The sequence below is a fragment of the Trypanosoma rangeli genome, assembly GCF_003719475.1.
Source record: "Trypanosoma rangeli strain AM80 chromosome Unknown Tra_15.4_contig_00206, whole genome shotgun sequence".
NCBI lineage: Eukaryota > Euglenozoa > Kinetoplastea > Trypanosomatida > Trypanosomatidae > Trypanosoma > Trypanosoma rangeli.
Genome location: NW_021705952.1, coordinates 33 through 11,397, shown reverse-complemented (window position 1 = coordinate 11,397; position 11,365 = coordinate 33). Strand labels below are relative to the sequence as shown.

Here is an 11,365-nt window from a genome sequence, read left to right as displayed (position 1 = left end):
CCATACACAGTCGTATTCAGGAACTACTGCTGATGAAAAGGCGGAAATGATTTTTCCCCCAAGTGTATTTCTACAATATATAACCGTACAAGATGAAAAAAAGAAGAACGTGTGGGGAGAGGGAGAGGCAGAGTAGGGGAGGAGGCATCAGCGAGCCCCGCTCTTATGATGTGCACTGTGGCGTACGTATGCTGTTTTTTTTTCTTTACTTTCGTTTGTGGTTGTGTTGTTTCTCACAAGTTGTGCTCAGGAGGCCGAAGGAAGAGGCCTTTGAGGAATCTGAGAATGATTGATGTCTGCTTTTCCCCATGACTTCTCCCTCTCCCACTGCAGTTGACTATCCGTTCAAAGTGAGAGAAGGAACTAGACGTAAGGAAGGAGTGTTTAATCAAAAAGAAAAAAAAGAGAAAGAAACGTACATATCAATATATATATTGATATACGTTTGATATTATTTATAACTACAAGCGAAGCAGCGAAGGGAACAAACGCCAAACCAAAAAGAAGAGGAGGGACACAGGCATCATGCCAACTCTTGCCGTTGCACGCGATTACTTGTTTGACCTTATTGGGAAGAAGTACACGGAGGAACAATTTGAGGATGTGTGTTTTGAGTTTGGTGTGGAACTGGATGACGTCACGAGTGAGCGGGAGATGTTTAGCCGTGAACAAGGGGTTGCCGAGGGCGCCAGGTTGGAGGAACTCTCCGACGAGGTTATTTACAAAATTGACACCCCCGCTAACCGCTACGACCTTCAGTGTGCGGAGGGGATGGCGGCAGCGCTGAAGGTGTTTCTCGGCTTCATGCGGGCTCCCACCTTCAAGTTGCTGAACCGCAGCAACCCATTGTACAAGATAACCGTGGAGAAATCAGTGCGGAACGTCCGCGACTATGTTGTTTGCGCCGTACTGAAGGACATTCGTTTTAACGAGCGCAGTTACAGAAGCTTCATTGATTTTCAAGAGAAGCTGCACTCTGGACTCGCCCGTCGGCGGACCCTGGCCTCCGTGGGAACGCACGACTTGGATAAGATTGGGTGTAACGATTTTGTGTACATGTTAAAGTCTAAGGAAACGATTTGCTTTGTGCCACTTAACCAGCGCGGCCGCCTGCTTGACTGTACTGGGGACGGTCTAGCAGAGTTCTACAAGGAGGATCGACACATCTCAAAGTACGTCCCGCTTCTCTCTGGCCTTAGTCACTATCCGGTTATTATGGACGCTAAGAAACAAAAAGTTCTTTCCCTGCCACCCATCATCAATTCTGACTATTCGTGCATCAGCAAGGAGACCAAAAATATCTTCATAGAATGCACCGCACCTGACCACTACAAGGCCACTGTGCTGGTCAACCAGATGGTGTGCGCCTTCTCAACCTATTGTGAGGAGCCCTTTACAGTCGAGGCGGTGCAGGTGAAGTATGAGGAGGCGGCGCCGGATGGCACCACAGTGGTGGTGACACCCAACCTGGACCCTGTTGTCGAATCCGTAAAGCTTTCAAAGGTGGAGCGGTTAATTGGAATCAAACTGGACTCCACACAGCAGTGCTGTAAACTTCTCGAACGCATGCTGCACCGCGTTGCCAAGGTGGAGAATGACACCATTGTCGTTGAGGTTCCCCCAACTCGACCAGATGTTCTTGGGCCAACAGACCTCATGGAGGACGTTGCCATTGCTTACGGCTACGACAATATCAAATACGTTGAGTGCACCACGCGAGGCAAGGTGACGCAGCAGCCGGTCAGTAAAATGTCACATCTGCTGCGCATGGAGGTGGCGAATGCAGGTTACATGGAGCTTTTAACATTTTCGTTGTGTTCTCGTGATGAGGCCTTTGCGCGTCTAAACCGTGAGGACAACGATGTCGCGGTACACATTGCTAACCCACAGACGATGGAATTTCAGGTCTGCCGTCCCTCCCTAATGCCAGGCATTCTCAAGACACTTAACGCGAATAAGTCACAACCACTGCCGTTGCGTTTCTTTGAATGTGCGGATGTGGTGCTGATAGACAATGAAAACAACTTTCCACCTATTATCAGGCAACATTCTGACTACCCGAGGTGTGGCGCAAGTAACCAACGCCACATTGCCGCCCTCCATTGCTGCAGTGAGAGCAGTGGCTTCGAGGATATTCATGGTCTGGTTGAGTTTATCATGATAAAGCTTGGTGTTCCGCGAAAGGGTGACGCTGCTGCCGAGGCAGAAGAAGACACATACACTTTGGAGAGGGGAACCGACGGCGCCTTTTTCCCGGGGCGCTGCATGGACATCTTGCTTCATCGCAAGGGTCAAAAAGTGTGCCTAGGCGGCTTTGGTGTCGTTCACCCGAACACACTCCGAGCGTATGATATTCCATTCCCATGCTCGTACATGGAGATGAATGTTCAATTTGCCCAGTAGGAGGGAGAAGAAGAAAAGCAAAAAAAAAAAAAACGGAGTGGTGAGGTGAAAGGACGCAGGGAATGAGGCAAGAGAGCTTGGATACATAAGCGTTGAGGTCTATGTTCTAGGTTCAGCAAAAGAGAGGGAAATATTTTCCATTGCTTTTGTCGTTTCACTTTCGCGTGTATGTGTGTGTGTGCCGCTGTTTTTCCGGTGGTGGGTGCGTGGCGGATTGGCGACGGCCCAGTGTGGGGGCAACCGCAAGGAAACCCAGAAACACCAGAACGAATCTAAGAATAAAGTTCCATGTGGATTATTCTTTTCACTAATGAACATGACTGCATCTTTGTTTGTTGTTATTGTGGCTGCTGTTGTTTACGGCGACCTTGTGTGAGGATTAGGGAGAAGAGCGGAAGCCCATTGCGCCCAGCTGACTCCACCTTTGTGTACTCTGCTTGTTTTTTTTTGTGTTTTTGTCTTTGCCCTTTTGTTCCTTTGCTTGCCTGTGTCACTGCAGTGTAGTTTAGGTCTGTACTTGTGTCGGCTGTGGACGCGGGTGCGTTTCTTTAAAAAAAAAAAAATATTATTACAATCGACCTACAGAGAAGAAGGAATAACTTAGGCGGTCCGAATCAAGCCGGGGCGCAGTGGAATCCCAGGAGGATATTATAACTGTCTAGCTAGACACGTTGTTCTGATTTCATTTTTTGCTTGGCTGCTGCTTCCTCTTGTTGTCGCTGTTCTTTTCTTCTCTGCCCTGTGTGTGGGAAGGAAAAGAAAAAAAACGCAAGGTACCTTGAGAGCGGCCGACGTGTGAGGTGTGGGGTGGGTGGGGCGGAGTTTAGGCTTTTTCTGCGTGTGAGTGGCGCTGGCAGGTATGTCGGCACCCTACAAGAAGACGAACACCCACAATGTGCCCTGCTTCTACTTCAAGAGGGGCGCTTGCACGAATCAGCGCTGCCCGTACCTGCATGTGCGTGGGAAGGAGTCAGGCGGTAACGCAGGCGCGGTGAAATTGTCAAGCGTTACCTTGGGCTTACCGGATGCAGCGACAAATTTGCTCTCAACAATGCTGAAGCTGGTCTTTGAGAAACAGCAGCAACGGGTGTATGACGCGTCGTCTGGGATGTTGGACCTGAGCGAGTTGAGGAAGTTTCCAGACCTAAAGGACGTCTCAAACTCCATTAACTTTAATACGCAGAACTTCTGCCGCGCTCTCTGTTCGACGATAAAGTCACTTATTGTCCCACCACCCTCTGCTATGCAGTTAAAGGGAAATGATATCACTTCCCTTTTTCACCTGGCAGGCCAGATGGAAAAGGCGGATTTGCACATGTCGCTTCGGGCTCTTTCGCTAGAGGCAAATAATATTAGGACGATGGATGCACTACAGGAACTTAAAAAGTTCATGAATTTACAGGAGTTGGTGCTTGTGGGTAACCCTGTGGCAAAGCGTGATGACTACCGCATGGAAGTGAAGAAGGCATTGCCGTTTCTCCTTGGACTGGATGGGGAAGGCATCGCGGTTCCGCCACTGTTATTGCCATGGCCACGATTTGCGACTTCCGAGTACACCGACGCGCAGCGGCATGTGCTTCAGTTTGTCCAATGCTCATTGCTGAATCCACTTGAGGCGGGTGAGGTGGAGCGGGTTTCACAGGGCGTGGATGCAGTATCAGATATTTATGCGCAGAAGGCCATTCTCACCATTTCCCTTTCGTCACCGGAGGCTGCAGTAAGTTCGCCGGCGCGAAGCGTAAATGGCTTTTCATTGGCGTCTACGCAGCGCAACGTCATTCGCGAAATTGTTGGTCTCCGGCTAAAACAGACAGAGAGCAATCACAACTTGTTGCATGGCGTGAAGTCAAGTGTTGTGGCGTGCGGGCGTACAAAGGTCTGCTCACAGCTGGAACACTGGTTGTATCCCAAAAATTTTGCGGTTCAACACTTCGTGCACAGCAGTGCAAGCGCCTCGTTTCTGGATAACACGTACCTGTCTGGCCCCGCACCTGTGGCGATGAAGGTGCCGGTGACTGTGGTGACGTTGCATGGCGTGATGACGTGGACCCACCTCAGTCCGCAAAGTCAGAATAACTCTGATCGTGTGGTCATTTATCGCAACTTCACACGAGTACTTACTGTTCAGCAAAACGAGGCGGGCCGTTGGTTGGTGACGAACGATATGGTGTCACTGTACCTATTTTCGGGGAAGACAGCGGGTCTATCCAAGAAGGGAGAAGCTAACGCCGATATTTCAGCTGACGTGAGTGAGTGCCGTATCCTGTTTAGTCCCAGAACCGATCGCAGTCGCGCTGAGTTGCTTGGCAGGAAAAAAGATGTACCAGTGGAAGTGGTTTTAGCACTAAGCCAACATGTGAGCAATGATGCAGAGCTGATGGCGGTGCTCGGCGACATTGGAGGGGTGCCACTGAGCATGTATGAGCACTGCGCTGCACTAACAGGTGAGAATATACTAGAAAGTATTCAAGTTTGCCGCATAGGTAACCGGTTTGGATTGGCCCCACAGGAAGGTTTGGAACTGCTGCGCAGGGTGGGTGGTAATTGGTGTGCTGTAGAGGAGGCAATGGGCACCGCCGTAGGAGTAACAACATCACAGGTAGCATAGAGGCGACAACAGATTGCAAACCCTTTGTGGTTCGACCCAACCTCAAGCAGCGGCCCACCCATGGGGGTTTGGCGTTTGTGCGACTGTTTATTCTTATTATTAATAATAACATTTGTTTTTTGTGCTTCTGGTGCTGTTTTTGTGATGTTTGTGTTGTTGTTGTTTTTTTTTGGGGGGCTTTCACTTAGATTTAACCCTGTTTGAGCCTTTCAGGGTACTTCTGTGTGAAACCGCGTGTTCTGCATTGGTTCTTAGAGGAGGAGTATATGCAGAGCTTATGCAGGCGAGGATCACTCTTATGGAGAAGAGGAGGCCACACTGACCTCGTGCTAATGGAAACATAATAGATGGCCCCTGCAGCAGGTTAATAGCTGTGTTTACTTTGTTCTGTACTTGGTCGCTTTCCCACCACCACCCTACGTGCTTTTATGGGGGCTTGCACGCCTGTCTTTCTTTGAGCGTATGCGCCCGCTGCGATTGGCTTCATCGTTGAGGATTTTTTTTTGATTTTTATTTTCGCCGAATTTTACGTTGGGCGCGTTGGCGTATGTAGCGCATACAAATATGCTTCGACGAGGGAAAATGGGTGTCATTTATCATTCCTTTTTGCGGTGTGGTGTGCTGCAGCGATGCTGGGCGGCTAGGGAACTCTGCCCGCTGAAGAAGTGACGGTGTTGCCCTTGACAAGGCCCAGGCGCGACCATAATACCCTAAATACCGAGTAAACTAAAAACAAGACGAACAAAAAATGAAAGATGAAGCGGTGTTTTTGTTGTTGTTTCTTTCTTTCTTTTTTCTGAGCATTCTGTGCTTATCTTTTTGTCGCTGATGTTAGTTTTGTTCTAAACTGTGTTTCATCGATGCCGCAGTGCTTTGATTTCTATATGTTTGGTTCCCGCCCCCTTCTTCTTCTACTTGTCTTTCGTTGGTGTTGCTCGCTTCCTTTTTGACGCTGTCGTCGTCATCACCCGGAAGAAGTGTGGCGTATTGAGGGTGCGTGAAGCGGAGGCTGGGGCGCGGCGTCGCAATAAATACAAAAGGATCCAGTAAGAAGCAAGCAAGCGGGAGGGGGAAAAAAACTGGTGAAAAATTACTGGTTTTAACGTTTATCAAAAACAATCACATAAAAGGATCTTTGGGTAAATCAAAGAAGTATAATTAATATATATATATATATATATATATATTAGAAACGCGTTGATGTACGTTAAGGAGTTGGGGTTGAAGCGTGCCGTGTACGACATCTGGCCGGTCAAAAATAAGCGGTTCTTTGTCCTGGTGGACCCACAAAACATCTTGGGAGAGACAACAGATTCCCGCGCCACAGTGAACACTATCGGCTACCTGCTAAAGAAAAAGGGAGCGGTGGTGGTGGGCGCGTCGTTCGGACCAATATGCGGTATTTCATTAAATTTACAGGGGCAGGTGCGCGAGGATGTGATTGAGGCCTTTCGCCGAGAGGAAGGCATGGGGCTTACCAACTTTTTCTTTTCCTTGTCACCCCAAGCGAAGATGGAGGTGTTGCGGGGGGTGCCGGGGTTTGTGTTCCCACTCACCTCCTCTGTTGAGTGCAGCAAAGGTATGACACGGGAATTTTCGCAACTGGAAAATGCGGCGAAACTCGACGCGTTACGTCGAGTATTTCCAAAGTCGGAGTTTGCTCCTGTTTCGACATTTCCATTTGTCGAGGCCCTTTCCAGACATCTTCCAGGTGTTAAGGTGACGTTTGCCCCAGATTGCTTGCGCCCTCCGTTGCATCAGCCTAGACCTGGGGAGGTATTGGTGCTAGAAAACTTGCAGTTTTATCACGATGAAACCTCGTCCGATCCGGAAAAACGAAGGGTCATGATGGAGTTACTTGCGGAAGGCATTGATGTGTTTGTAAATGAGTCCTTTGCCACAGCTAGCAAGGAGCATGCAAGCAACACGACCCTTCCCAAACTTTTACACCATGGTGCTGCGGGACTTTCTATGGGTCAGGAGTTGGCGTTTTTCTCCAAGTTTCTTACCCACCCTGTCCGACCTATCGCAGTGGTGGCTGCCGGGACACATATTCCGGAAAAACTGCTCCTGATACGGAGTTTAATAGGCAAGGTGGACAAGATACTTATCGCCGGTGCATTAGCAACTCCATTTTTGGCAGCCAAGGGATTAACTTATGGGAAGTTATTGAATTTTTCTGAGGTGGTAAAACGTAAACAAATGAACAACCGAGTTGGAACCATGGTAGTGGAGGCGATTCCTTGTACACAGTTGGCCGAGGAGATTATTTCATTGTGTGAGGAGAATGGGGTGGAATTGGTGTTGCCTGTTGATCATGTAGTGTCAAAGCAGTTGACAAACAACAAGGACACAGTGGCTGTCGTTGTAGAGTCTATGGCTGTCCCTTCAGATGTCTACGCTATGGATTGTGGGGCCAATACAATTGCTCTCTTCGCAAAGTACATTCGTGCGTGTCAGTGTGTGTTTTGGATTGGCACCTTTGGCTGGGTCAATCTTGCGTACACGGAGGGCACACACGCCTTTGCCACGCTGCTTGCGCAAGAGCGAAAACTGTCTATCATTGGTGGGCGTAGCACTGTCACCGCTGTTCAACAATTTGGGCTTGCCAAATTTTTTTCTCACGTGTCTGGCGGTGGGGTGTCGTGCTTAGAGGTGCTGCAGGGGCATCTTCTTCCTGGCGTCGAGGCGCTCTCTGATCTGACCCCAGCGCTGGACTCTAATAGTACGGTTTCTGTAGATGAATTGTTGAAAAATCTTCCTCTTTTTTCAGGGTGTACGTCGCACCAAATTCAGGTTATAGCACGGAAATTTGCGCGACGCCGGCATGCGTGTGGGGATTATTTGGTATACCGGGGAGACCGTCACGTAAGTATGTGGGTGGTTGCTGATGGTGGGTTAGTGGCACAACATGGCGACAATACCTTAACTATTCCTTCTAGATTCATTGGATGTGGGCAGACGGTGGGCATGTATGACTTTATTACCCAAGCCGTTGCGGCGGAAACAGTTCAGGCAGCTGTGAGTGAAACAATAACATATCAGCTAACATCCTTATCTTTTAATGACCTTCTTAATGAGCAATCAGACTTGGCGGCGCAGTTGCTACAGAATATTTCCGGACCTTTATCTATAATCGCAGCTGAAGAATATCAAGAACAAGCTTCTTTGAGGTGTGTCCTACATCGTGTTACCCTATGTTCCCGCGTACCGGGTCCATATGCTGTCCCCGAGGAATGGGGTTTAATTGAGGATATCGTACAGGATGTGGTATCAACATTGGCCTTGCAGAAATTGACGATGCAATACATTGATTACCCTACCCTCCCTCCGACACATCAGGATAGCAAAGTTTGGGAAAAGATAGCATGCCATGGTGGTCTTCTTCCGGCTCTAGGTGCAGCTGTTGTACGTGATTTGGAGTACCATAGATCCGTTTCGCTTGGGCCGATGTGTGCATCGGCCCGAGCTGCCCTCATTACTGTTCCCCTTCGTTTAATGGCAATGGGGCTCAACTGGCGTGGGTTAACCTACAGGGCACTATTGGATGAAGCACTTGTGTCACTAGCTGTTAGTTGGGCTCCACTGGCGGCGCATGCCGGCTTTCTCGCCGTGCAGCGCCGTTTAGAACTTATTAAGAGATCAAGGTGTTCGCGTCTTGTGCAACTTCTCATAATGGTCATTGTTAGATTGGTTCTAGGATTTGTTGTCTTTGCCCTGCTGTTTCGTCGCAGTCGTGACGTTGGGTCCATCTCACTGCTGGAGGCGTTCAGGAAAGATGCCTTTAAGGCGTACGAGCTGAAACATGCCATTTCGGTTTTTCTGCGCTTTGGAGTCCATTTGTTGCTGGGCGTGGTGTGGCAAGCTAACGCGTACCTGGTGGCACGGCATCACAGACCTTAACTTTCTGTCTCAAAGTAGGGTGAGAGTAACGAGACCGCGCGAAGGAGGGGGAGGGAGAAAGGGGGGGTGGGGGAGGCGGAATTGGATTTCGTGCAAATGCCGTTGAGTGTTGTATTCTGGTTGTCGGTTTTTTTTGTTTTTGTTTTTGTTGTGTGTTGGTTTCCTCTCGTGTGGTTGGATGTCTCTCTAGTTATCTCTCTCTCTCTCTTTAATACATGGAGTGAGAGAGAGAGAGAGTGAGAGGGATGTCGTCACCGTACCTTGCCTGCGATTGGGTGGTCAGCGGGCAGTACAAACGAAGTTAACCAAAACGGAGAAAACAATGCGCGACGCCCTAGATGTTTTCCGCAGAAGGGGTCCCCACAGACTCTGCTGAAGGTAATAAATGCATACTTCTTCTCTGGACGAAACGCTTTTGCGTTAGTGCTTCTCTTCTCTCCCCTGCGATTCCTATCGCCTCGCCGCAGCGGCCGCTGTGAAACCCAAAGGGAGGTAGTCGAGCTACACACATATAGATCGACGCCGAGACAGCTAATATACCTGTGCACCCGAGAAAAGGATTCACAAAGACTGTACGTATCAAGCAAGGAGAATCACATAATAAAACAAGAAAAAAAAAGTCAGTTAAGGAAGAAACCAGTGTTGGGGAATCAACGAGTAGAGGCAAACGCGGGGACAATAACACATACAAAAACAAAACAAAATTGCCAAAAAAGAGCATGTCTTGCTGCACCACAATTCCGGAGACAGTGGACAAGGGCCTTAACGAGAACGGGGAGTGCCTTGAGAGGACTGCCAAGGCTGTTAGGCTTTTTGAGAAGTCTATTGCCGAAACCATCAACCTCTACCAAGGGTTGATGAACTCCTTTGAGAAGGTGGCAAGCGTCTTTACGGAACTTTCAGATGAAAGCGACAGTCTCACCATTCAACTTACTCGAGGGTTTGCAGAAGGAATGAAGAAGCTGAGGGATGGGAGTGCGATGTCATCATTGCAGATGGATGTGACACAGTATGTGAAGGAAGGGATTCCACCCATTTTGGCTGAGCATGAGAGGCTTTACAAGTTCTACAAGCGCTTGCGGGAGATGAAAAAGAAGGAGGAATTGTATCGCTTCAAGATCGGCGAAACTGAGAAAGAATATGCAAGAAAGAACCGTCCACTTGCCGAAAGCAAGTCTTACATAAAATTGGGTAAAAGTCGTGACAAGGCGAGCCTTAAGTATCAAGAAAAGAAGGAAGAATTTGGTGTGGCCATGAGTCATTTCAAACGTCTCGTTGCATCTTTTCTGGAGACCTCTTTGCCTGGATACGCCGCGTGCAACAGCGGATTCTCGAGGCACTTGGGGGAGGTGATGGAATCATACTCGTCAGGCGGGGTACTGAGCAAAGCAGACAACGGAAGCGCCCTACACCAGCCGCAACACGAAATGTCAGAGAAAGCTGACAACCACAACGCAGTGCAACCTGGAGATGGCCCAAAGGAAGGGAATCCGCTCACGCTTGAGGAGCGGTATTACAGCCAAGAAGAATGGGCTACCCAGTAAGAAGTGGGAATCAAAAAGAGGAGTCAAAAAGTGCATGCGTGTAGTATTATGGTAAACACTAATGCGTTGTTGTTGTTGTTTTTTACTTATTTTTGGTGGTATTGCCCGCTCTGCCTGTTTTATCTCCACATATGCAGCTTGGTCGTGTTGGAATGCAGACGAATGTTTATTTATGATAGTTTTTTTTTTATTGCCATTATTATTATTATTTTTTTTTTTTTGCGTTTACAACCATCACCAATCATCTTCATCCTTATCAGCGCAATTCCGAAGGGGATACTGTAGAAAAAGGCGGTGATATTAAACGGAAACCCAAGAAAGGGGCAAAAGACGGCAAAAAAAAAATATGCTTACCCTCTGTTTAGGAACGAGGGGAAAGGGTGGGGAGAGGCAAAGGACCAATGCGAGATGGAAAGATGCACACCCCCTTCTCATGTATAAAAGCGGAGAACGTTTTTTTTTTTTTTGCTTTACCTGCGGTGTGTCGTCTTTGCGCCCTTTCCTACACCCCCCAAGCCTGGCACTGGGTGAAGGGAAGATGTCACCGCGCGCACCACCTGAACGTGCGTTTCGTGGGGAGGTGTGGTTATGTGTGTTTGCCTGTTTTGGGTTTGTGGAGTCCCCTCCCCACGCCTGTTTTCCTTGCGTCTCCTTTCCTGCCTCCTTATTTTGTAGGCGAATACAATAGTGAAAAAAAGCGCCCTGCGGCGGCGCTATTATTCTCAGTGGAGAGGCAGCAAACCCAGCCAGGTTTCTCCTTTTACTCCGCCACAAACATGGAGGACCACCAATCCCGGAAGGCGTACGGGAGCGCGCGTTGAATTATACTAGAGTTTTTTCAGGGATGCTGCAGTAAAAGGTGAGATATTTTTTCTTCTCTTTCCTTGTTTGCACCGTCCCGCCCAGC

General features: G+C 48.7%; 4 protein-coding genes across 4 annotated transcripts, besides 11 other annotated features; all 4 read left to right on the top strand.

The window, feature by feature from the left end:
- Positions 1–114: 114 nt before the first annotated feature.
- Positions 115–145: a microsatellite.
- Positions 146–525: 380 nt separating this feature from the next.
- On the top strand, positions 526–2,403 carry TraAM80_05960 (putative phenylalanyl-tRNA synthetase; the record flags this gene model as incomplete). Its single annotated transcript, XM_029382819.1, has 1 exon — positions 526–2,403. The coding sequence occupies one exon, from the start codon at positions 526–528 to the stop codon at positions 2,401–2,403; it is 1,878 nt and encodes a 625-aa protein (XP_029237291.1).
- A 328-nt stretch (positions 2,404–2,731) lies between these two features.
- Positions 2,732–2,761: a microsatellite.
- A 501-nt stretch (positions 2,762–3,262) lies between these two features.
- TraAM80_05959 (nuclear RNA export factor 1/2) lies at positions 3,263–5,011 on the top strand (the record flags this gene model as incomplete). The annotated part of the gene is made up of 1 exon (XM_029382818.1): positions 3,263–5,011. One exon carries the CDS (start codon positions 3,263–3,265, stop codon positions 5,009–5,011), a length of 1,749 nt encoding a protein of 582 aa, XP_029237290.1.
- A 111-nt stretch (positions 5,012–5,122) lies between these two features.
- Positions 5,123–5,183: a sequence feature (A-rich).
- Positions 5,184–5,775: 592 nt separating this feature from the next.
- Positions 5,776–5,830: a sequence feature (A-rich).
- Positions 5,831–6,172: 342 nt separating this feature from the next.
- Positions 6,173–6,198: a microsatellite.
- Positions 6,199–6,211: 13 nt separating this feature from the next.
- Positions 6,212–8,914, top strand: TraAM80_05958 (3-phosphoglycerate kinase, glycosomal; the record flags this gene model as incomplete). The annotated part of the gene is made up of 1 exon (XM_029382817.1): positions 6,212–8,914. The coding sequence occupies one exon, from the start codon at positions 6,212–6,214 to the stop codon at positions 8,912–8,914; it is 2,703 nt and encodes a 900-aa protein (XP_029237289.1).
- Positions 8,915–8,957: 43 nt separating this feature from the next.
- Positions 8,958–8,994: a microsatellite.
- A 47-nt stretch (positions 8,995–9,041) lies between these two features.
- Positions 9,042–9,076: a sequence feature (A-rich).
- A 19-nt stretch (positions 9,077–9,095) lies between these two features.
- Positions 9,096–9,122: a sequence feature (GA-rich).
- A 10-nt stretch (positions 9,123–9,132) lies between these two features.
- Positions 9,133–9,160: a microsatellite.
- Positions 9,161–9,633: 473 nt separating this feature from the next.
- Positions 9,634–10,458, top strand: TraAM80_05957 (uncharacterized protein; the record flags this gene model as incomplete). The annotated part of the gene is made up of 1 exon (XM_029382816.1): positions 9,634–10,458. One exon carries the CDS (start codon positions 9,634–9,636, stop codon positions 10,456–10,458), a length of 825 nt encoding a protein of 274 aa, XP_029237288.1.
- Positions 10,459–10,523: 65 nt separating this feature from the next.
- Positions 10,524–10,562: a microsatellite.
- Positions 10,563–10,620: 58 nt separating this feature from the next.
- Positions 10,621–10,679: a sequence feature (A-rich).
- Between the last annotated feature and the right edge of the window lie 686 nt (positions 10,680–11,365).